The sequence below is a fragment of the Procambarus clarkii genome, chromosome 41, assembly GCF_040958095.1.
Source record: "Procambarus clarkii isolate CNS0578487 chromosome 41, FALCON_Pclarkii_2.0, whole genome shotgun sequence".
In the NCBI taxonomy this organism is placed as follows: Eukaryota; Metazoa; Arthropoda; class Malacostraca; order Decapoda; family Cambaridae; genus Procambarus; species Procambarus clarkii.
In genome coordinates this window covers 450,511-471,352 of record NC_091190.1, presented here as the reverse complement: position 1 = coordinate 471,352, position 20,842 = coordinate 450,511, and the positions used below count along the sequence as shown (strand labels likewise).

Genomic DNA, 20,842 nt, shown 5'->3' with positions numbered 1-20,842 from the left:
GTTGTTTGCGTGCCACGGCGTTTGGGTCCGGAGCGCGTTTTGCGTTGATCCGGTTCTGTTCTTCCCGGTTCGCGGGTGATAGTGTCCCGGGTGGTCAGCCGTGTTCTTGCGGCTAAGCTGCCTGTGTTCTTCCCTCAAGCCTGTGGCGTTCGTGGCTTCGCTGCTCTCGCTGCCGTCTGGGTGACGTGGCCTTGCAGTCTTTCGGGCATGGATTTTTGGTGTTCGTGCAGGAGTCTTGCTGCTCGTGGTTCTCGTGTTGTTCCCGGGATTTTCGGGGCTGTGGAGCCTTGGGTTGGCGTTTGCTGCCGGTTGTCTCGCCTCCTTGGGGGGTGCGTGGTGTCCGCCTCCCAGTTTTGTCCCTTTAGACCTTCCTCTGTAGGTAGTTAGCTCCGGGGAGCCGACGGGGCTCCCCCCCAGAAAACCAGCATTGAATGTAATGAAACGCCATTTTCCGGGTGAGACCCAGAGGCTCCCCGGCAACCCTCCCTCCCTCCGGTCGGCGTTTTTCGCGTGTTTTGACATCCAGCCTCAGAACTGATGGGTGGATAGCCGGCGTCGGAGGTCTGGGGCTCCCCCTTCCCCCTCCCGGGGAGGGGGAGCTGCGCAGACAAGGGCGCGGTGACGTATGACGTCATACTAGTTTCCTTGTTTTCTGTTGAAGAGTTCTATCCACTAGTTCGGCTTAGGTAGCAATTTTCACCAGAATAGGGGTTTGTTTTGGAATGCTTACCTTTCTGGATGCTTGACCCGGTCGATGGCAGACATAGAATGCTTCCAACCACACGGGGGTTTCTATAGGCCATTGCTCCCCTTGCCTCTCTGAGGGGGCCAGGTTCTGGCTCGTGGTCCCCGGTAGGCCCTAGAACTCCATACACATGACTGATGCCAAAGTCTGACATTAGCATATCAGCCGGTAAAGCTCCGGGGAGCCTCCGGGTCTCACCCAGAAAATGGCGTTTCATTACATTCAACGCTGTTTTTTTTTTGCGTTTTTGACATCCAGCCTCAAGAACTGAGGTGTGGGTAGCTGGCGTGGAGGGTCTGGGGCTCCCCCTTCCCCCTCCCGGGGAGGGGGGAGCTGCGCAAACAGCGGCGCGGCAGTGTGTGACGTCACACTAGTTTGCTTGTTTTCTGTTGGGGAGTTCTATCCACTAGTTCGGCTTTTGTTAACAATTTTAACCAGAATAGGGGTTTGTTTTGAGGCGCTTACCTTCTGGGTGCCTGTTCCGGTCGATGGCAGACATAGAATGCTTCCAACCACACGGGGGCTTCTATAGGCCATTGCTCCCCTTGCCTCTCTGAGGGGGCCCGGTTCTGGCCGTGGTCCCCGGTAGGCCTAAGAACTCCATACACATGACTGATGCCAAAGTCTGACATTAGCATATCAGCCTGGGATAGCTCCGGGGAGCCTCCAAGACTCGCCCAGAAAATGGCGTTTCATTACATTCAACGCTGGTTTTTTATTATTCATCATTTTAATAAATATTTCATTGGCAGTCAGCTATAAATTTATTTTTCAAGGTTGGAGCTTAATGCTGTAATTCTTACATACACTCGTTGAATTTGCATGACTCGTCCAGCCTGTCAGCACTGACAAATGATAAATGACTTTCATAGTACACACACAAGGTTTATTTAGTTTTGAAAGTTCTTTGTGAAATATTTAAAATCTTAGATATATTTTTATGTTTTCTTGTATCTTACTAATTATAAAGAACTTTGTTTCAGCTGTCTACAATTGGTCGCTGTGATTACGGTAAAATGTGCGCACTCTTGATGCAGCTCTTGGAGCAAATTGCCCAGCGTTACCAGGAGCTAATGTCTACTTGTATGAACAGCCAGTCACACCACTCAATGGAGGAAAGAGCCATATTAGAAGGTATAAAGTTTATATTTGTGTATTAAAAACTATTTTTCTTTAATCCTATGTACGTGTTTCTTGTAGAGACATCCCATCCTTGACTGGATGGCTGTATGCATAATGTTCCTCATATACTGTACAGTATATACTATGCTGTCTAGTGGTTTGAGGTTAACCTTAACCCTTAGACCGCACAATACTTATATAGATGATTTCAGTAACATTACCAATACTGTGCAATACATTAATAGCTGGTTTTGTGTCTAGCGCTATAATTTAAACTCCCCGCGTGGGATAGGGGCAGCTATAGTGCAGCCACAGCCGATAGTTGGCAGACGCCACCTAGAAAAAAAATCATTGCCAACATTCCTGGGTGTGAGAGCCTCAGCACTCAAATCAAATCAATAAAATCAAATATTTATTCAGGTAAAGTACATACATACAAGATGAAATACAAAATGTTGATGGATTTATAGATGGAGCTAGTACATACTGAGCGAGCCACCAAGGCTGACGCACACAGCATTAGTGCACAGCACTGCTGTTCAGCTTGTGACCCACAGTATTGCCTAAAAATGTCAAAATATATATGTAATGGTATTATTTAGCGATGATAGTATTACAGAAGACCCCTGACTATGATAAAACTGACCAGGATTCTGATAATACCAGGATTGTGGTAATATTTAGCGCTGTGCTCCATTGAGGGAGGAGAAATGCTGTGGGAGGGAGTGTGGTTGTGTCATCTTCTGACTGTGTGGCCACCTTTTATTGACTGCACTCACCATACCAGCTTAGTGGTTCGTTATGGTGAACACAAATGTAGATACTTATATATGTGTGTATAGAGTGTAATAACAGTAATAGGAGTAGGTTGGGAGCCGCCATTTTGGTGAGGGAGGTGCGTCGTCTGCACGACTTGTCATGTTGTTTACTGGTGGCCACTATGGTCTTTGGGCACCATACCAGCTTATTTGTACAGATATGGTGAATAAAACAGGTAGATACTTGCATGTAATGTGTGTATATAGTGTAATAACAACACAAACAATATTGTTGGAGCAGAAATATTAGTGCGTCTGGCCTTGAGGGAACCAGCAGCCGCCACCAACTGACTTTGCTATGTCTTATTGTCTTTACTCACCATACAAGCATTGTTGTACAGTTATGGTGAACAAAACATGTAGATACTTATATTTAACATCTTGTGTATAGTGAATATAAGCAGTAACAGTAAGGTGGGAGGAGTATGTTGGCGAGTGAGGGAGTGGTGGTGACTGGCTGGCTGGCTCGTGAGTGATGGCCACTCTTCGTTGCTTTTTGACTCACAATACCAACTTAGTGGTTCGTTATGGTAAACAAAACATGCAGATACATACATAGAACATGTGTATATAGTGTAATAACAGCAAAACTTTTTGTTTTCTAAGGGAGCCCCGTCAGCTTCCCGGAGCTATACCAGGCTGATATGCTAATGTTAGACTTTGGCATCAGTCATGTGTATGGAGTTCTAGGGCCTGCTGGGGACCACGGCCAGAACCTAGCCCCCTCAGAGAGGCATGGGGAGCAATGGCCTTTAGAAACCCCCGTGTGGTTGGAAGCATTCTATGTCTGCCATCGGCCGGGTTAAACATCCAGAAAGTTAAGCATTCCAAAACAAACCCCTATTCTGGTTAAAATTGCTACCAAAAGCCGAACTAGTGGATAGAACTCCTCAACAGAAAAGAAGCAAACTAGTATGATGTCACATGTCACCGTGCTGTTGTCTGCGCAGCTCCCCCCTCCCCGGGAGGGGGAAGGGGGAGCCCCAGACCTCCCACGCCGGCTATCCACCCATCAGTTCTTCGGCTGATGTTATAGGCACCGGTTGTGTGCTCCGGCTCCATTAGTTGTTTCAGCACTGTACCTAGAGTGTGGTGTCTGTCTTATAGGTGGTGCGTGAGTCTCTCCCATGGTGGTGCATGGTGGAGTGTCTCTCCAGTACTCGGGCTGCATGGGCCTAGGGTTACCTTTCCTGAGTGCCCTGTAAGTACTGTCCTTGGGGCTTGGGGCCACCTTCCATAAGTTCCTTGGGTTCTGCCCCTGCTAGGCCATTTACTGCTTGGTTTTTGGCCGCCCTTTGTGTGCTCGGGTGTTCTGTCTCCCTTGTTCACCTTAGGGTAAGGAGCAGTTTTGCACTGGTGGGGCGCAGGGTGCTGAGCAGCTTATTTTTCCCTATATGGCGGCCGGCTCGCTTCTGCCTGGATATACTGTCCTCTTGCAGGGTTTTCTTTTTATTTTTATTTATCTGCCTGGTGGGGGTCTGCCTTCGTTCTTGCCCCCTGTGTCCCTTGTATTCTGAGTATTAATTATTCTGGTGGTTTTCCCTGCTAGGTCCCTGTGAGTGTACACGTACCGGGGGTTCAGTTCATAGAAAGTTGTTTGGTAGCTTTGGGCGCCGGTTAGCAATACCCTGCCTGGGATTACCTTAGCACGAGTCCTATTATAGTAATCGCTCAGGACCCTGGGAGACCCCTGGGAGCGCGCGGGTCTGATGGATGTGATCCCGGAGTTCCCCCTCTCTTCCAACGAGTTTGAGGGTTGCTCTCGGCCCTTGTCTCAGGGTGACTCTGTTTTGCCTCCGTCTGCTGCCTGTGGGGTCGGTGGCACCTTCGACCAGGAGTCCTGCGAGCTTTGTTGCTCGTTGTGGCTCGGTTACCCAGTTGTATGCTGACTATGCGGGTGCAGGCAGCAGTGGCGTTGCATGTTGAGTTTCGGTGGTGGCAACGTTCTCGGTTGTTTGCTCCCTGGGAGCCCCGGGGCTGCCCCGTTTTGGTTGGTGTTGGGACTTGGTGGTGTTGGTTGCTTCGGTTCCCTCCACGCCCCCTTGTCTTTCCTCTGGTTCCCATCTTCCTACCTCCATCTTTTTCCTTACCTTATGTGGGTTCGGGTTTGGGGTGGGGTTTGATGGTTTTGAGACTCGGGCTGTCTCGGGGAATTCCCCTTCCGGGGTAGTGATGGGGGCATTCGAGCCTGTTCCTCCAGCCATGTTGTAAAAGTCTGCCAGTGGGCTCCCTTCCTTAGTATTTTTGCAGCTGCCCCGGTTTTCTGGTGCGGCTGGGGCTTTGGGTGGATGGCTCGGCTCGGCCCTGGGGCCTATCGTGTGGGTTCCGGGGCTGGGGAGGGGCTGACCTAGGGGGCCTAAGGCCTTCCCCAGAACCGTACACACATGCGTGTGTACGCTGTGTGTGTGTGTGTGCACATGGGTTTCCACACATGTGTGTAACATATCTTGTGTGTTTGTGTATATGTATATGTATGTGTATATACATAATGTGTATATGTATGTGTACTTTTTCTTTCGGAAGGGGTTCTGTTCCCTACTCTGTTGACGGGGCGCTGGGGGGAGCAGCTTGCTCTGTTGGCTCTTGCATGATCCCGCTGTTGGTGGGCGCTTTTGGTTGTCCTCCGGCCTCTGGTGGCATCAGTAAACGGCTTCTCCCCCTTTGGGGGGGTTCAGAGCTGGCGGGGTGGTTTTCTTCCCCTGCGCTTCGTCATGTCATCTTAGTGGGTGCGTTGGACGTCGTTGATCCGCCCTGTCCTTCTGGGTTTCCTGTCTGCTCCTTGCAGTCATGGGCCTTTCGCATCTGCAGTTCTTCTGGACTCCTTCAGTCTGCGCCCTGGATTCTATGCCCTCTTCGGAGAACTGTTGTCTCCTGTCCGGCTTCTGTTGGGGCCGGGTGCCTGGATGGTGGCCCTGGACCTCCAAGTCACTTCTTGGCACGTTCCTCTCCAGTTTTCTGGGACTGGCACAGTTGGTGGTGGGGCTTCAGGCTTGCTGCTTTTGTTGCCTTCCCTATTTTGTAATGGGCACTTGATATATATTTTTTTGCATCTTTACCGGATCTTGGTGCCCTGTCTGAGTCTGAGATTCGGTGTTTGGCCTACCTCGATGACTGGCTGGTGTGGGCTCCCAGTCAGTCCGCTTGTCTGCTCGCCAGGGGTGTGGTTCCTTCCGGATCGCTGGGTTTGGTTTCCTGGTGATCTGGAGGCCATTCCATCTGTTTCCGTCCTGGGTTCGGACCTGGACCTTGTTTAGGGCTGTTGGGCCACTCGTTGTCTTTCCTCCAGAAGTGTTACTGCGGCTGTGGTCCCGCCTTCGGCTGTACTTGAGGGGGGTCCCGGGCTGCTCAGCGGTTGCTTGAGTAGTTGTGCGGGAGTCTGAACTTCGACGTGCTGGTCTGCCCGCTGAGTCAGGTTTGGCTTCGGCGTCTGTTTGGTTCCTTCTGAGACTCCCCTTCCACCTCTTGCATTCGTTGGGTTCGTTCCTCTGGGGATCTTGTGTTGGTGCTGCGTCACCAGCTTCCTCTTTGGGGTTTTCGGGGTTCCGTGCCTTGGCACCTCCCGAGCCTTCGCTCGATGTGTTCACGGACAGGTCATCTCTCGGCTGGGGCTTTGTGACCAGTGCTCACCAGGTCGGCCGAGGTTGGTGGAGTCTGTCTGTCCGTCGGGCTCACAGCACGGTTCGGGAGTTCGTGGTTTTCTGGTTTGCGCTTCGGAGGGGTTGGGTCACTCGGTGCTCTACCATTCAGCTCTGTTCGGACTGTTCTCTGGCGGCTCTTGCCGGAACCACAGGGGTTTGGCTAACCGTGAGGTTCAGGTTCGGGGTGTGTCCTGTGGCTCTGTTGGACGTATGGACTCCTGGCCATGGACGTCTTCGAGTCGGCGTGGTCTAGACGTCGCCCATTTTATGTGGCGCCTTTTCCCACCTGCGAGGCATTCACGGTGGATGCTTTTCGGCAGGACTAGTTGAGGTGGGGGTACCTGTTCCTCTTCTCTCGGTCCAGCTGTTGCTTCGGGTTCTGGCTCGGTTGCAGCCCATTCCCACGAGAACAGTCCTTATGGTTCCATGGTGGCCGGCCCGGCCTTCTTTTCAGATGCTGCTTGATAGTTGTCCGTACCCGGGGCGTTTTTCCTGAGGCTTTGCCTCTTTCAGCAGGCCGAATCGGTCCTGTCCGTGACTGGTTCGGCCTTCTCCTCGGCTCTTCGCGTCTGGTATTTTGTCACGGGTATCACCATCTCTGTGGTGTTCAGGTGGCTTTGTTGACGGTGTCCCACCTGCGAGTTTCGTTTTGGCGACAGTATGACGTTTCGTACGCTTTCTCGTGTTTTGTTTCACCTCCGGTCTGCTCATGTGTCGCCTGAGCCGTCCTGGTCCTTCATCAGGGTGCCTTCTTATCTTCTCAGTTTGTGGTAGCCCCTTCGGTTCAGGTTTCTGCTCTTTGGTACTGGTGGAAGATTTGTACGTGTGCAGGCTTTTTCCGTCCTGGCGAGAGTCGAGATGGCTGTTTTCCAGAGGGGTTTTTATGTTCTTGATGATTGGTTTGGCCGGGGGTGCATCCTGTGTTGTCCGGTTGTGTTTTTTGCCGTTGCCTGCGCACCGTGTCTGGGGATGCGCTGTGGTTGATCCGGTTCCCCTCGTTCCCTGTTTTCCGGGCTCGGGTCTCCTAGGTCGTCCGCAGAGTTTTTCATTCTTCCAGCCTGCGGTCTGTCTTTGCGCCCGTGCTGTTCAGACGTTTGCAGCTTTTGCTGCTGTGTTGGTGACGTCTAGGGCTCATTTCGGGCGCAGAGATTTGAGGGTCGCACAGGTTCTTGGCCGCCCATTCTTTATGCGCGTCTGCTCCTGTGCGTTCTTGTTGCCTTGGGTCGCAGTTTGCGACCTGTTGTCTCGGCTTTGCGTTGCAGAGTTTGTGGCAGCCGCCTCCCGGGTTGGCCCTTTCTTTTCCTTCTCTTTGGGTATGAAGCTCCAGGGAGCCGTGGGGGCTCCCCACAGAAAACCAGCGTTGAATGTAATGAAACGTCATTTTCTGGGTGAGCCATGGAGGCTCTCTGGCAACCCTCCCTCCCACCGGTCGGCGTTTTTTTCGCGTTGGTTGAAGCTTAGCTTCCGAACTGAAGCTTGGCAGCCGGCGCAGTATGTCCGGGGCTCCCCCCGTCCCCCTCTTGGGGCGGGGAGGGCTGCGCGGACGATCGGCACGGCAGTAAAGTGTGATGTTTGCTTGTTTCCTTGTGATTGTAGGGAGTTTCTACCTCTCTGTTCAGTTTTTTGTTTTAGTTTTTTACCATGTGGGGTTTGTTTTGTTATACCTACCTTTCTGGGTGCCTAACCCCGGTCGATGGCAGATAAGGAAAACCCCAACCACAAAGGGGTTTTCCAGGGCCATTGTTCCCTGAAACCTCTCTGAAGGGGCCAGGTTCTGGCGCTGGTCCCTGGTAGGTCTGAACTCCTTAGCTAATGTCCCGGTCTAATATAACATACATTAACCCGATAAGCTCCAGGGAGCCTCTGGGTCTCACCCAGAAAATGGCGTTTCATTACATTCAATGCTGGTTTTTTGTTTTTTGAGTATCAGTTTTCAACTGAACTAATGAAGACAGTGAATTAAGTTTTTGAATTTGTGATTTATATTATTTATTATAATTTGTACATGCCATATAAAAACTTTTGTCCTTTTTTAAGGCCAACTGTCTTGGCTCATCTATATCACGGCATCATCAATTGGCAGTCGTGTGTCATTCAGCAACAAAGAAGATCATGATGCCATGGATGGGGAATTAACAAGCAGGTAAGTGATGATTTGAAATTATCGTTTAACATCTATTTTGTTAAACTTCTCAGCAGTTCACCAACTTTGTATCTACCTAGTTCTGTGGGCCTTCCAGGAACCACGAGCCAGAACCTGGCCCCCTCAGAGAGGCATAGGGAGCAAAGGTCAATAGAAACCCCGTGTGGTTGGAAGCATTCAATGTCTGCCATCGACCGGGTCTGGCACCCAGAAAGGTAAGCATTCGAAAACAAACCCCTATTCTGGTGAAATTATTACTACCAAAAGCCGAACAAGTGGATAGAACTCCCCTAAAAGAAACGAGCAAACGATCGTGACGTCACACGTTGCTGCGCTGCTGTCTGCGCAGCTCCCCCATCCTTGGGAGGGGGAAGGGGGAGCCCCAGACCCCTCACGCCGGCTATCCACCCGTCAGTTCTTAGGCTGATGCTAGAGGTGGAGGTCGTGTGCTTGGCGCCAGCATTTCCAGCACTGTGCTTTGAGTGTGGTGGCTGTCTTCCACGGGTGTGAGAGCCAGGTGTTATTCTACAGTACTCAGGCTGCATGTGCCTAGGGTTATTATCCCTAGGTACCCTGTAAGTACTGCCCTTGGGGCTTGGGGCTACCTTCCACAAGTTCCTCGGGGTCTGCCGCTGCTAGGCATATTACGGCTCAGTTTTTGGCTGCCCTTTGGGTGCTTGGGGGTTTTGTCTTCCTGGTTTACCTTAGGGTAAGGGGCAGTTTGCACTGGTGGGGGCACAGGGTACTGTGCAGCTTGTTTTCTCCACTCACAACTGCCAGCTCTGTTCCTTGGGGTACTTTGTCCTCTTGCAGGATTTTGCTTTTCTTTTTGCCTTAAAGGGGGGTCTGCCTTGCTTACCCCTTTTGTACCTGACCTGTGCATGGTTCTATTCTGGTGGTGCCCTCTGCTAGGTCCCCATGAGTGTACTGGTAACCCTGGGGTTCAGCTTTAGACAATTGTATGATAGTTTTGTGCACCGGTTAGCAGTACCCTGCCTAGGATTACCTTGGCGTGAGTTTCCGTTAAACGCGCAGGATCCTGGGAATCCCCTAGGGGACACGTGGGTACGATGGCTGTGTCTCCGGAGTTCCCCGTTGCTTTGTGCGAGTTCGAGGGTTGCTCGGTTGCCTTGACTCAGGGTGACCCTCACGGTTTTTGCCTCCATCACGCTGCATGTTGTGTCGGTGACACCTTTGACTCGGAGTCCTGTGAGTTCTGTTGCTTGCTAGTGACTCAGTTTACCCAATCTCATGATGATATTCAACGGGTACAGGCGGCGCAGGCGTTGCATGGGCGTTTTAGGTTGTTGCAGCACACGCTAGGTTGGTTGCTCACCCGGATGCCCCGAGGCTGCCCTGTTTTGCTTATAGGGATCCTGACTTAAGGGTGGGGGATTGCTTCGACCTTGGTTCAGTCCACGCCCCCTCGTCTTCCCTTATGGTGAGTTCATTCTGCCCCCCCCCTCCTGCTTCCGGCTCCGAAATGTCTGAGGGTTTCGGAGTCGGAGCAAGGTTTAGATGGACTTGAGTCTCGGGCGGTCTCGGGGGATGCCCCTTTTGGTGTGGCTACGGAGGCATTTGAGTCCGATCTCCCTGCTGAAGCCTCTGGGTCTGACCAGTGAGGCCCCTTCTGTTTGGCTTACTCGGCTGAGCCGGCCTTTTCTTTAGGGGCCGGTGCTCTGGGGGATGACTTGGCCCTGGGTCCCGAGGAGGGGGGGATCCTGGGGCTGGGGAGGGGCTGACTTGGGGGCCTTGGGCCCTGCTGGACCCCGCCTGGGTTTTTCTACCCTCAGAGCAGGGCTTATTGTTACAAAAAGTGGGGTTCTTTTTTCCCCCCTCTGTGTATGAGTTGAATTTGGCATCTGCCCCTCCTCGGGTTTGGTTCCGTGTTCCTCGGGTGCGGTTCCATCTTTCCGGAGGTTTTCGGTTTCCCGCATTCAACCGTCTGTGGTACGGGTGGCCCTGACGGCTTACCTCCTGAGTGACCCGGATTACGCCTCGGTGATGGATCCGTCGTCTATTAGGTTTGGGATTTCTTTCTTTCTCTTTCTCTTTCTGGGTCTATTACGAGGTTCCTGGGTCGTCCTGGATGGCAGACAACCTATTTTTGCTTTGGAGGCTAGGCAACCTTTCTGTCCTTCCCGCACGCTTGAGTGGCGTGAGATCTCGACGGTGGTTCAGGTTTTCCTGGGGGGTGACCTTGAGCACCTCAATGAGTGCTTGTTTGCTCCTGCCCTTCCCTGGGATGTTGGCGTTCTGCAGCTCCATGTGCAGGTTCCCTCCCTGTCGGCTGCGCATGTGGCCGAGGTCTTGCGTGCCCGGGACCTCTTGGCTTTGGCCTGGCGCTTCTTTTCCCTCCTGGAGCTATCTTCGGACTGGCTTGGGGAGGATATGGGGGCGCTTTGGGCCGTTCCAGGGTCTGGTGCCTTGAGCTCGGCGGTGCACGCGTCGGCTGCCTTGTTGAAGCTGTTTGCACCGATCTTGCGGGATGCGGTTTCTTTGTTCTATGCTTCCCGGCTCGCTTCCCAGCAGGCGGTGCTTGCCTTGTCCTTGGAATCGGCCCAGGCCCTGGCTCTTAGGATGTCTTCATCTTTTTGTCCACTGCATTTTGCACCTTTGGCCATGGCGCAGTATATTCAGGTTGCTTTGGTAATTTGCCGGCCTATGTCTGACTTGTTTCTACTCCGGGGATCCCGGGTTGGGGCCTTCCCGAAGAGGACATGCCAGAGCTCAGGGTTCCACTCAACGTAATTACCTAAATAATTACCCAAGTGTACCTTCTCACCTAACTTGTTCCAACCGTCTACCACTCTGTTTGTGAAAGTGAATTTTCTTATATTTCTTCGGCATCTGTGTTTAGCTAGTTTAAATCTATGACCTCTTGTTCTTAAAGTTCCAGGTCTCAGGAAATCTTCCCTATCGATTTTATCAATTCCTGTTACTATTTTGTATGTAGTGATCATATCACCTCTTTTTCTTGTCTTCTAGTTTTGGCATATTTAATGCCTCTAACCTCTCATAGCTCTTGCCCTTCAGTTCTGGGAGCCACTTAGTAGCATGTCTTTGCACCTTTTCCAGTTTGTTGATGTGCTTCTTAAGATATGGGCACCACACAACCGCTGCATATTCTAGCTTTGGCCTAACAAAAGTCGTGAACAATTTCTTCAGTATATCGCCATCCATGTATTTAAAAGCAATTCTGAAGTTAGAAAGCATCGCATAGGCTCCTCGCACAATATTCTTTATGTGGTCGTCAGGTGATAGTTTTCTTTCTAGAACCACCCCTAGATCTCTTTCTTTATCAGAATTCTTTAAAGATTTCTCACATAATATATAAGTTGTGTGGGGTCTATGTTCTCCTATTCCACATTCCATAACATGGCATTTATTAACATTAAATTCCATTTGCCAAGTGGCGCTCCATATACTTATTTTGCCCAGGTCATCTTGAAGGGCATGACAATCATCTAAGTTTCTTATCCTTCCTATTATCTTAGCATCATCAGCAAACATGTTCATATAATTCTGTATACCAACTGGTAGATCATTTATGTAGACAATAAACATCACTGGTGCAAGAACTGAACCCTGTGGTACTCCACTTGTGACATTTCTCCAGTCCGATACATTGCCTCTGATCACTGCCCTCATTTTTCTATCAGTCAGAAAATTTTTCATCCATGTTAGCTTACCTGTCACCCCTCCAATATTTTCCAGTTTCCAGAACAACCTGTTATGTGAACTCTGTCGAAAGCCTTTTTTAGGTCCAGATAGATGCAGTTAACCCAACCATCTCTTTCCTGTAATATCTCTGTTGCTCGATCATAGAAACTGAGTAAATTCGATACACAGGATCTTCCAGATCGAAAACCATACTGTCTGTCTGATATTATATCATTTCTCTCCAGGTGTTCTACCCATTTAGTTTTAATTATTTTTTCCAATATTTTGACTGTTACACTTGTCAATGATACAGGTCTATAATTAATACAGTCTTCGTGGTGTAGTGGTAAGACACTCGCCTGGCGTTCCGCGAGCGCTTTGTCATGGGTTCGTATCCTGGCCGGGGAGGATTTACTGGGTGCAGATCCTTAACTGTAGCCTCTGTTTAACTCAACAGTAAAATGGGTACTGTACTTGGTTGTAACAATGGTTCTTTGCGGCGGGGGTCGTATTCCAGGGAGCTGCCTGAAACGCTACGCATACTAGTGGCTGTACAAGAATGTAGCAACTCTTGTATATATCTTAAAAAAAAAAAAAAAAAAAAAAAAAAAAAAAGGGGGGGGGGGTCTTCCCTGCTTCCACTTTTGTAGATGCGAACTATGATAGCCTTTTTCCACACATCAGCTACAACTCCTGTAAACAGGGATGCCTGAAAAATCAGTTGAAGTGGAATGCTGAGCTCAGGTGCACATTCTCATTCTGGACCAACTGCTTTGTTCTTACTTAGCTCCTTGAGCATTTTTTTCCACTGTGTCAAGACACTTCTATGTGCTCTATGTTGTTCTCTGGAATTCTTATTGTGTCTGGTCCCCTGAAGATTTCAATTTGTACAAACACACTTTGGAACTTTTTGTTTAATGTTTCACACATTTCCTTTTCATTTTCTGTGAATCTATTTCCCATTTTCAACCTCTGAATATTATCCTTTACCTGCAATTTGTTGTTCATGAATTTATAGAATAGACCTGGTTCTGTTTTACATTTGTCTGCAATCCCTTTTTCAAAATTTCTTTCTACCTCTCTCCTCACTGCCGTGTAGTTGTTTCTCGCATCTTTGTATCACTGGTATGTTTGGGGGTTTGGCCTCTTCCTGTATTGATTCCATTTTTGTGTCCTTTGGTCTCTGGCCCTCTCGCAATTTCTGTTGAACCAATCCTGTTTCCTAGTTCTGCATCTCTGTTTTGGTATTAATTTTTTTGTGCCTTTATCATATATTTCACAAAGCTTAACATACATCTCATTAACTTCCTTGCCTAGCAACAAGTCTGTCCAATTATACTCACTAAAAAATGTTCTAAGGTTGCCATAATGTCCTCTCCTAAAGTCAGGTTTTTCAATTGCATCAACCTTCTTATTTTCTTCCAGCTTATAACGCATTGCATACTTTATTCCCAAAAAGACATGGTCACTTTTACCCAAGGGAGGAAGGTACTGAATGTCAAATATCTCTTCCTCCTTCCTGGTAAATATCAAATCTAGCATGGAGGGAACGTCCCCTTCCCTCATCCTCGTAGCTTGTTTAACATGTTGATACAAGAATGTTTCCAGGATGAGGTCTACAAATTTACAGGTCCAAAAATCTTCTGTTTTAGCTTCATATGCTTCCCAGTCTATGGATTTCAAGTTGAAGTCGCCGACTATCAACAGTCGTGATCTATCGTTATCTGCTCTTGTTTTGTTCGTTTGCAGCCATCTCCTTCTTTTCTGGCAGAGAATGAGACTGCTGCTTTCTATAGGGGTCTTTGAGTTGTTGATACTAGGTTGGTCAGGCCAGGGGTGCATTATGTTTTGTGTCCAGTTGTGGTTCTTCGCCATTATATGCGCGCCACGGCTTCTGTGTCCGGGACATCATCATGTTGTCGTGTCCAGCGATGCGGCTACATGATGACATCATGCTCGTTTATTAATTTTCGTTTGGGGAGTTCTGTCCACTGGTTCGGCCTTCGGTCGCAGCCCCGCGTGGTTGGAAGAAACTCCCGTGTGGTTGGAAGAATTCTATGTCTATCGACTAGGTCAGGCACTTAGAAAGATAAGCGTCCCAAAACAAACCCCTATTCTGGTGAAAATTGTTACCAAAAGCCGAACAAGTGGATAGAACTCTCAAAAATGAAACGAGCAAAGGAGCATGATGTCACACGTCACCGCGCCGTTGTCTGCGCAGCTCCCCCCACCCCTCCCCGGGAGGAGGAGGAGGAGGGGGAACGGGGAGCCCCAGACCCCCGCCTGACTATCCACCCTTCAGTTCTGAGGCTGATGCTATAGGCAATGGTCGTGTGCTCCAGCTCCAGTGATTGTTTGAGCACTGTATCTAGAGTGTGGTGACAGTCTTCTAGGTTGTTGTTGTTATAGATTCAGCTACTCGGAACAAGTTCCAAGTAGCACGGGCTATGGTGAGCCCGTAACTTACCTGGCACAGGAGCGAGGCAAGAAGCACGGGCTATGGATAGCCTGTGCGTGCTGTCTCTTCTAGGTGGTGCATGAGCCAGGAGTGATTCCCCAGTACTCGGGTTGCATGCCCCTAGGATTTCCTTCCCGAGGTGCCCCAGTAAGTACTGCCCTTGGGGTTTGGGGTTACCTTCACCAATTTCCTTGGGTTCTGCCTCTGCTAGGCAGTTTACTGCTTTGTTTTCGGCCACCCTTTGTGTACTGGGGTGTTATGTCTCCCTTGTTCACCTTTGTGGGTAGGGGCAGTTTTACGCTGGCTGGGGCGCAGGGTACTGCGCAGCTTGTTTTCACCAATCATAGCGGCTGGCTCTGTTCTGCCTGGGTACATTGTCCTCTCGCGGGGTTTTCTTTTTCTGTTTATCTGCCTGGTGGGGGTCTGCTTTGGTTCTTGCCCCCTGTGTACCGAGTAGTCTTCCTTCTTCCGGTGGTTCCCCCTGCTAGGTCCCCTGTGAGTGTACACGTCCCGGCGGTTCAGTTCTTAGAAGGTTGTTTGGTAGACTTGGGTGCTGGGATTACCTGGGCGTGAATAACGTAAACGCCTAGGACCCTGGGAATCCCCTAGGAGGCACGTGGATTTGTTGGATGTGACCTGGGATTCCCCCCCTCGCTTTGTGCGAGTTCGAGGGTTGCTCTGTCCCCATGTATCAGGGTGACTTGCTGTCTTTGCCTCTGTCTGCTGCCATTGGGGTTGGTGGCACCTTCGGCCCGGAGTCCTTTGAGTTTTGTTGCTTGTTTGTGACTCGGTTACCCTGTTCCCCAGTAGTGGTCTTGAGACTTGGGCAGTCTCGGGAATTCTCCTTTTGGCGTAGCCACCAGGGGGGGGGGCATTCGAGCCTGTTCCTTTAGTACGTTTCTCCACCCTTCTTCTTGAGACTGGCCTTCATCGTCATGTTCTCCTTTTCTCGGGGTTCTGCATGACTTTTGTTCTCGGGTGTGACTTTGCCTTTGTGCTTCACGCTTGCTTCTTTGTTCTAGAAGGATCGGGTAGATTTTGCTTCTTCCCGTATTATTATAACTTTTGTCATCGTCCGGTTCTTTCTGGGGCTTGTTGGTCCTCCTTCGAGCTTCTCGGTTTTCGGTCCTGTTTTGTTCTTTCGTGTGTGTCTCTTCACTCCATGCACAGGGTTGCCAATTGTGCTCCTTATAGCCCAAATGGGAAGCTGTGGTCTGTTTATTTTCCTTCCTTACTGCTCTTTTCGACTATGGTTAGCGGCTGCCCTTTGTACTTTCATATGGGATTCGGTCATTACCAACACTATTTTGTCTAGTTTTCTAGTCACATTCGTGGTTTCTTCAGCTTACGACTTCTAGCACCCACATCTGGCATCCCTGGTGCTCAAGCGCCGTAGATGTTTTTTACATGGACGGTGTGCACGTGTACTGGGGTTCTAGGTTCTTTTTCTCTCAGGTGCTTCTCCTCTCGCTCCTCTCAATTCTCCAGTCAGTGCTCCGTAGCTCCTGGGGGTGTTCTGGATTGCTGCTATGGGGAGGACGCTGGGTTTTCTCTGTGTATGAGTGTGTGGCTCCTCCTTCACCTCTACCTCTTCTCCTCCATGTGCAGCTCTGCCTTCTTCCACTGGCGATGCTCCCGGAATCTTCTCAGCTACGTTGTGTGTCGGGACACGTTCGTGCCTACGTTCTTCAGGTGAGTTTATGCGGTCTGGCATCTCTTTCGGCCAGGCACTGGTTCGTGGTTTTTGGATACGAATATAAGAACATTGGAACACAGGTGCCTACAGCAGGCCTATTGGCCCATACGAAGCAGCTCTTATTTATACCCATCCAGTCCCACTCTTATGCATGTCTAACCCATACTTCAGTTCAGCTAGGGACCCCTCCTCCACCAGGTCACGAGGTACAATGGTTGGGGGTATATGTTATGGGGTAAGTGTTAGTGTCCGGATGTTCTAAGGTGTCATTTTGCTGCAGTTTTCATACTGTGGATGCGTGTTGGGGGTGGGTTGTGGTGTTTTGTTTGGCCCTTCCGTGCTTCTTCCTGGGGCCTTCCTTGTTCGTCTGGGTTTATGGTTGCAGGGGGGTGTCACGGCCCCATTTTTCATTGTCTGATCTGGGTCATTCTTTTCCTTGCCCATCTTGCAGTGCCTGGCTTAGCCTTCCATATACATTGGATTCTCTGTACAGTACATACCTAGTTGTACTTCCCTAGTTGTGTGTGGGAGTTGAGCTCTGGCTTTTTGGTCCCGCTTCTCACCTGTCATTCGCTCATGTGCAGGTTCCTGAACCTGCTGGGCTCTATCTTATCTGCGCTTGAAGCTGTGTGTGGTGTCATTCTCCACCACATCGCTTCCTCATGAGATCCGCTTGTCTACTACACTGACACTGCAATACTTCTTTCCCATGTCTCTTTGGCTCGTTTGGGCTCTCATTCCACCAAATGTCCCCTAGTGCGTGTGCCCCTGGGGTCCCATAGTTGGTCTTTCTCTACCTTATCAATTCCTTTGAGAATCTTAAATATGGTGATCATATCTTCGTAGCTCGTAGTCCTTGGTTCAGGTACTGGTCTGGTAGCATACCTTTGCACCTTTTTCCTTTTCGTCCTGTGTTGGGACGTGTCACTCAACTCTGTTGTAGGTGTGGCTTGTTGAGACATGCCCAGCGGCTCTGTGTCATTGGTCGTAGCCCTTTGAATGCTTGGTTTGTGCGCTTGGTCATATATGCGTATATATCCATAGCTACACTTTTGGGGGGATAATTAAATGTGTGCTATTGCAATATTAATGTTAAATTCACTGTTTTTCTAACAGAATTCTTCAACTGATGCATTTGACTGACACATACCTGCCACAAGAAGGATCGGAGCGCAGAGAGTTGGCTACAGTATATTTCCTTCATAAATTTTATTTTATTTATGTTGGACACCAAACTCTCAAAACCAAATTTTCTCGGCGTTTGTCAGAAATTATTGGGCTTAATGATGAGTCCATGGTATTGGCAGTATTTGCTAAGAAAATGTAAGTTATTTATATTTGAATTACTAGTGTTATACTGTAAGGCTTATTGATATTTTCATTGTTTTAATGATTCCAGAATATGTAAATTACTAAAGACCACACTTAGGAAGATAAATTTCCAGGATGATAATTGATCTTATCACAAGACCTCATAATGTCAGATGGAGTCCTAGGTGTGTTTAGGGGCGCTACAAGTCACCCCAGAATGATGGGTGAGGTTTGTCCGGGCAGTGATGGAAAATGTTCACTGATCATGAAGCAGGTAGTCTTATATAAATAAAATTAATCTAAAATGCTGTTAGTTGGAACTGTTGAAATGATGTATATTTCTACAGTTTGCCTATTAACCCTTAACATGCTAGGGGTATAATATCCTTTCTTTCCCGCAGGCGCATGTAATGTTGAAAAAAATATATATTTTTTCTTCCTAACCTGTTAATTTCTGTTCACTGATCACGGGAAAAAAATAAAAAAATCGTTAGTAGTATATATTGGCCGCTATAGGGCAGGGAAGTGTGGCAAAAAATAGGCGCTGACTGAGCATCGTCCCAGGCGGTCTGTTGATCGCCAGCTGTCAGTCCGGAGTTTCTACAAAGAGATAATTACCTAATTATTTCAATGTCTCTGATTGATTTTTCATAGTTTTTCTGTGGGGAGCCCCGTCGGCTCCCCGGAGCTATCCCAGGCTGATATGCTAATGTCAGACTTTGGCATCAGTCATGTGTATGGAGTTCTTAGGCCTACCAGGGACCACGGCCAGAACCGGGCCCCCTCAGAGAGGCAAGGGGAGTAATGGCCTATAGAATCCCCCGTGTAGTTGGAAGCATTCTATGTCTGCCATCGACCGGAACAGGCACCCAGAAAGGTAAGCGCCCCAAAACAAACCCCTATTCTGGTTAAAATTGCTACCAAAAACCGAACTAGTGGATAGAACTCCCCAACCGAAAACAAGCAAACTAGTGTGACGTCACACACTGCCGCGCCGCTGTCTGCGCAGCTCCCCCCTCCCCGGGAGGGGGAAGGGGGAGCCCCAGACCCCCGCGCCGGCTACCTACACCTCAGTTCTTGAGGCTGATGCTCTAGGCGATGGTCGTGTGCTCTGGCTCCGGTGTCGCTACTGCACTGTGCTTTGCGTGTGGTGTTAGTTTTGTGGGTGCGAGAGCCAGGAGTTATCTTCAGTACTCGGGCTGCATGCGCCTAGGGCTGCCTTCCCTAGGTGCCCTGTAAGTACTGCCCTTGGGGCTTGGGGCCACCTTCCACAGGCTCCTCGGGGTCTGCCTCAGCTGGTCCGTTTTACCTTTCGGTTTTTCGGCCGCCTGTTGGGCTCTTGGGTGTTGTGTTCTCCCTTGTTACCGGCGGGTAAGAGGCAGTTTGCACTGGTAGGGGCACAGGGTGCTGCTCAGCTTGTAATTCCCGACATCGCGGCTGGCTCTGTTCCTTGGGGTTCGCTGTCCTCTTGCGGGGTTTTGTTTTTTTCTTTTTGCCTGGTGGGGGGTTCTGTCGTTTTATTCAGTTTGTTTTTGCCCTTCCACTGTTCTCCTCGGTGGCGCCCCCTGCTAGGTCCCCGTGAGTGTACACGTCCCTGGGGTTCAGCTTTAGAAGTTTGCTTGGTAGTTTTGGGCGCCGGTTTGCAGCACCCTGCCTGGGACTACCTGAGCTCGAGTCCTCTTAAAGTAAACGCTCAGGACCCTGGGAATCCCCTAGGGGGCGCGTGGGTCCGATGGATGTGACCCCGGAGTCCCCACTCGCTGTGTGCGAGTTTGAGGGTTGCTCGGTCCCCTTGTCTCAGGGTGACCCTCATTGTTTTTGCCTCTGCCACGCTGCCTGTTGGGTCGGTGATACTTTCGACCCTGAGTCCTGTGAGTGTTGCTGCTTGCTTGTGACTCAATTTACCCAATCCTCTGATGATTCTATTCGGGTACAGGCGGCACGTGCGTTGCAGTCTAGGTTTCGTCTGTTGCAGCGCGCTCGGTTGGTTGCTTCCCCGGATGCCCCGGGGCTGCCCCGCTTTGCTTTTCGAGACCCGGACTTGGGGGTGGGGGTCGCTTCGATCCTGGTTCAGTCCGCACCTCCTCGTCCTTTCCCTTCTGTTCGTTCTGGTCCCCCGCCCCTGCTTCCGGCCCCGAAGCGTCTGAGGGTTTTGGGGTCGGGGCAGGGGTTACTTGATCTCGAGACTCGGGCAGCTTCGGGGGTTGCCCCCTTCCGGGGGGGCGGCAGAGGCATTCGAGTCTTGTCTCCCGGCCGAAGCTTCAGGGTCTGACCAGTGGGCCCCCCTTCCTCCAGCTTTTCCGGCTGCTCCGTCCTTGTCTTGTGGGGTCGGGGCTTGGGGAGAGGACTCGGCCTCGGGTCCTGTGGTGATGGACCTTGAGGCTGGGGAGGGGCTGACTTGGGGGCCTTGGGCCCCGCTGGACCCCACCTGGGTTTTTCTTCCCACTGAGCGGGGCTTATTGTTACAAGGAGTGGGGTTTTCTTTTCCCCCCTCTGCGTACGAGTTGGATTTGGTGTCGGCCCCTCCCCGGGTTCGGTTCCGTGTTCCCCCGGGTACGTCGGTTCCGTCCTTCCGGAGGTTTTCGGCTTATCGCATCCAACCTGGTGTGGTGCGAGCGGCCTTTGCAGCTAACCTCCTGCGTGACCCGGATTATGCCTCGGAAATGGATCCGTCCACGTTCAGGTTTGGGACTTCGTTCCCTTTCTGGCTCCGTTACGAGGTTCCGGAGTCGTCCTGCTAGCAGACTGCCCCGTGTTTGGTCTGGATTCCTGGCATTCCTTCTGTCGTTCCCGCACGCTGGAGTGGCGGGAAGCTTCCCCAGTGCTTCAGGTTTTCCTGGGGGGTGAACTTGAGTACCTGAATGAGTGCTTGTTTGCCCCTGCCCTTCCCCGCGATGTGGGCGTTATTCAGCTCCATGTGCAGGTTCCCTCCCTTTCGGCGGCGCTCGTGGCGGAGGACTTGCGTGCCCGGGGCCTTTTGTGTTCGGCCTTGCGGTTCTTTTCCCTCCTGGAGCTGTCTTCGGATTGGCTCGTGGAGGATGTGGGGACGCTTGGGTCCGTCCCGGGGTCCGGCACCTTGTCCTCGGCTGCGCGTTCGTCGGCTTCCTTGTTGAAGCTGTTCACGCCGATTTTGCGGGATGCGGTTTCCCTGTTCTATGCTTCCCGTCTCGCGTGTCGGCAGGCGGTGCTGGGTTCCTCCATGGAATCTGCTTGGGCTCTGGCTCTTAGGCGTTCTTCACCTTTTTGTC

The 20,842-nt window shown here is 50.5% G+C and overlaps 1 protein-coding gene across 1 annotated transcript in view; it reads left to right on the top strand.

The window, feature by feature from the left end:
* The window catches only part of LOC123754655 (exportin-7), a 396,982-nt gene that overhangs the window by 143,866 nt on the left and 232,274 nt on the right, over positions 1-20,842 (top strand). The window contains 3 exon segments of the mRNA XM_069339312.1: positions 1,729-1,879; positions 8,361-8,466; positions 17,400-17,606. Coding sequence (XP_069195413.1) covers positions 1,729-1,879; positions 8,361-8,466; positions 17,400-17,606 — 464 coding nt within the window.